The sequence below is a fragment of the Cervus elaphus genome, chromosome 19 (assembly GCF_910594005.1).
Source record: "Cervus elaphus chromosome 19, mCerEla1.1, whole genome shotgun sequence".
Taxonomy (NCBI): domain Eukaryota; kingdom Metazoa; phylum Chordata; class Mammalia; order Artiodactyla; family Cervidae; genus Cervus; species Cervus elaphus.
In genome coordinates this window covers 83,519,654-83,522,388 of record NC_057833.1, presented here as the reverse complement: position 1 = coordinate 83,522,388, position 2,735 = coordinate 83,519,654, and the positions used below count along the sequence as shown (strand labels likewise).

Below are 2,735 nucleotides of genomic sequence, written 5' to 3'. Positions count from 1 at the left end.
GCAAGAAGAGAGAAATGAATTGAAAAAGGAACAAGAATTTAAATATTTGGAAAATTCTTACCCTATCCATATTGAAAACAAAACAAAACAATCCAAGAAATTCTGTTTGGAAGAGAACCCTAAGTGTGTGGCTAGCCAATAAGGAGATTAGTGTGGATGTGAACCAATGACCACCTAATCAGCCATTTCAACAGAAGCCAGAAACAGATGGAAATAGTGCAAACTGTGACTAAAAAAACAAGAACAATAGGACAAAACAAAGGAAGACTGTAAACATGTGCTACTTCTCAAGAAAAGGGAAGAATGATACCCGAGGTGATTCAGGGATCATCAGATCTGTCAAGTCCACCATGGACCCCAAAGGGCAGGACTAGCTCCTCTTTGGTTTAAAAGGGTGGGGCCAGCTCTGTGATTTAGAGGGCCAGTACTTCAGGGACAGAGCCACCCCAGAGAGCCATGTGAGCAGCCCATGGAACTGAAAGGGCAGGACACCCTTGCCAACCTGAGGGCACAATACTATCTGTCCTGTGGGCGTGGAGGGCAGAGAATAAGACCAAAGAGGATTATTCCTGACCCTTAAGATTTCATGGAACCCATTTGCCTTGGAGAGGCATCTAGCCTGGGACCCATCATCCCCTTTCTTCTGATTTTTCCCTTTTGGAATCAGAGTGCCTATACTATGCCTGTCTCGCCACTGTGATTTGGAAAAACACAACTGATCTTGTATTGTAGATTCATGGCTGGAGAATAATTTTGCCCCAGGATGAATTGTACCACAGGTCTCTTCCATATCTGATTTAGATATAATTTAGGTGGGACTTAAATCTGGCTTAAAACTCAACATTCAAAAAACTAAGACCCTTGCATCCAGTCCCATCACTTCATGGCAAATAGGCTTGGAAACCATGGAAACAGTGACAGACCTTATTTTCTAGGGCTCCAAAATCACCATGGAAGGTGACTGAAGTTCAGTTCAGTCAATCAATTGTGTCCAACTCTTTGTAACTCCATGGACTGCTGTACTCCAGGCTTCCCTGTCAATCACCAACTCCTGGAGTTTACTCAAACTCATGCCCATCAAGTTGGTGATACCATCCAACCATCTCAAACTCTGCTGTCCCCTTATCCTCCTTTAATCTTTCCCAGCATCAGGATATTTTCCAATGAGTCAGTTCTTTGCATCAGGTGGCCAAAGTATTGGAGCTTAAGCTTCAGCATCAATCCTTTCAATGAATGTTCAGGACTGATCTCCTTTAGGATGGATTGGTTTGATACCCTTGCAGTCCAAGGGACTCTCAAGAGTCTTCTCCAACACCACAGTTCAAAAGCATCAATTCGAGTAGTGTGGTGCTTGTGAGTGTCCAGCATGGCGTACCGGGGCCAGGGCCAGAAGGTGCAGAAGGTGATGGTGCAGCCCATCAATCTCATCTTCAGATACTTGCAAAATAGATCACGAATTCAGGTGTGGCTTTATGAGCAAGTGAATATGCGGATAGAAGGCTGTATCATTGGTTTTGATGAGTATATGAACCTTGCATTAGATGATGCAGAAGAGATTCATTCTAAAACAAAGTCAAGAAAACAGCTGGGTCGGATCATGCTAAAAGGAGATAACATTACTCTGCTCCAAAGTGTCTCCAACTAGAAGTGATAGATGAAGTGAGAAATTGTTTGGCAATACCGTTGCGTTTTTTAGGTGTCTTTTGTTAGAGATGTAGTTCTAAAACTTGTATTCGTATTGTTCTGCTCACCCTTATGTTATTACCAGATGACAATAAATGCTGTGGGACTGTTTTTATTAAAAAAAAAAAAAAGCATCAATTCTTTGACGCTCAGCTTCCTTTATGGTTCAATTCTCACATCCATACCTGACTATTGGGAAAACCATAGCTTCAACTAGATGGGCTTCCCTGGTGGCTCAGATGGTAAAGAATCCACCTGCAATGCGGGAGACCTGGGTTCGACCCCTGAGTTGCAAAGATCCCTTGGAGGAGGACATGGCAACCCACTCCAGTATTCTTGCCTGGAAAGGAGCCTGGTGGGCTGCAGTCCATGGGGTCACAAAGAGTCAGACATGACTGAGCGACTAAGCACACACTTGACTAGATGGACCTTTGTTGGCAAAGTAACATCTCTGCTTTTTAATATGCTGTCTAGGTTTTTCATAGCTTTTCTTCCAACGAGCAAGAGTCTTTTAATTTCATGGCTGCAGTCATTGTCAGCAGTGATTTTGGAGCCGAAGAAAATAAAAAGTCTCTTACTGTTTCCGTTGTTTCTCCATTTGCCATGAAGTAATGGGACAGGATGCCATGATCTTTGTTTTTTGAATGTTGAGCTTTAAGCCAACTTTTTCACTCTCCTCTTTCACTTTCATCATGAGGCTCTTCAGTTCCTATTCACTTTCTGCATAAGGGTGGTGTTATCTGCATATCTGAGGTTATTGATATTTCTCCTGGCAATCTTGATTCCAGCTTGTGCTTCATCCAGCCTAGCATTTTGCGTGATGCACTCTGCATATAAGTTAAAATAAACAGGGTGACAATATACAGCCTTGACATACTCATTTCCCAATGTGGAACCAGCCCATTGTTCCATGTCCAGTTCTGTTGCTTCTTAACCTGCATAAAGATTTCTCAGGAGGCAGGTAAGGAGGTCTGGTATTCCCATCTTTTGAAGAATTTTCCACAGTATGTTGTGATCCACATAGTCAAAGGCATAGTCAATAAAGCAGAAGT

At 42.7% G+C, this 2,735-nt stretch overlaps 1 protein-coding gene across 1 annotated transcript; it reads left to right on the top strand.

Moving 5' to 3' along the window:
- The first annotated feature begins 1,343 nt into the window (after positions 1-1,343).
- Positions 1,344-1,799, top strand: LOC122675770 (small nuclear ribonucleoprotein E-like). The gene has a single exon (XM_043874845.1). The coding sequence runs from the start codon at positions 1,367-1,369 to the stop codon at positions 1,643-1,645; it is 279 nt and encodes a 92-aa protein (XP_043730780.1). The 5' UTR covers positions 1,344-1,366; the 3' UTR covers positions 1,646-1,799.
- Positions 1,800-2,735: the final 936 nt, after the last annotated feature.

Coding starts and splice junctions, on each gene's coding strand:
- LOC122675770 (XM_043874845.1), top strand. CDS start 1,367: ATGGCGTACCGGGGCCAGGGCCAGAAGGTGCAGAAGGTGATGGTGCAG.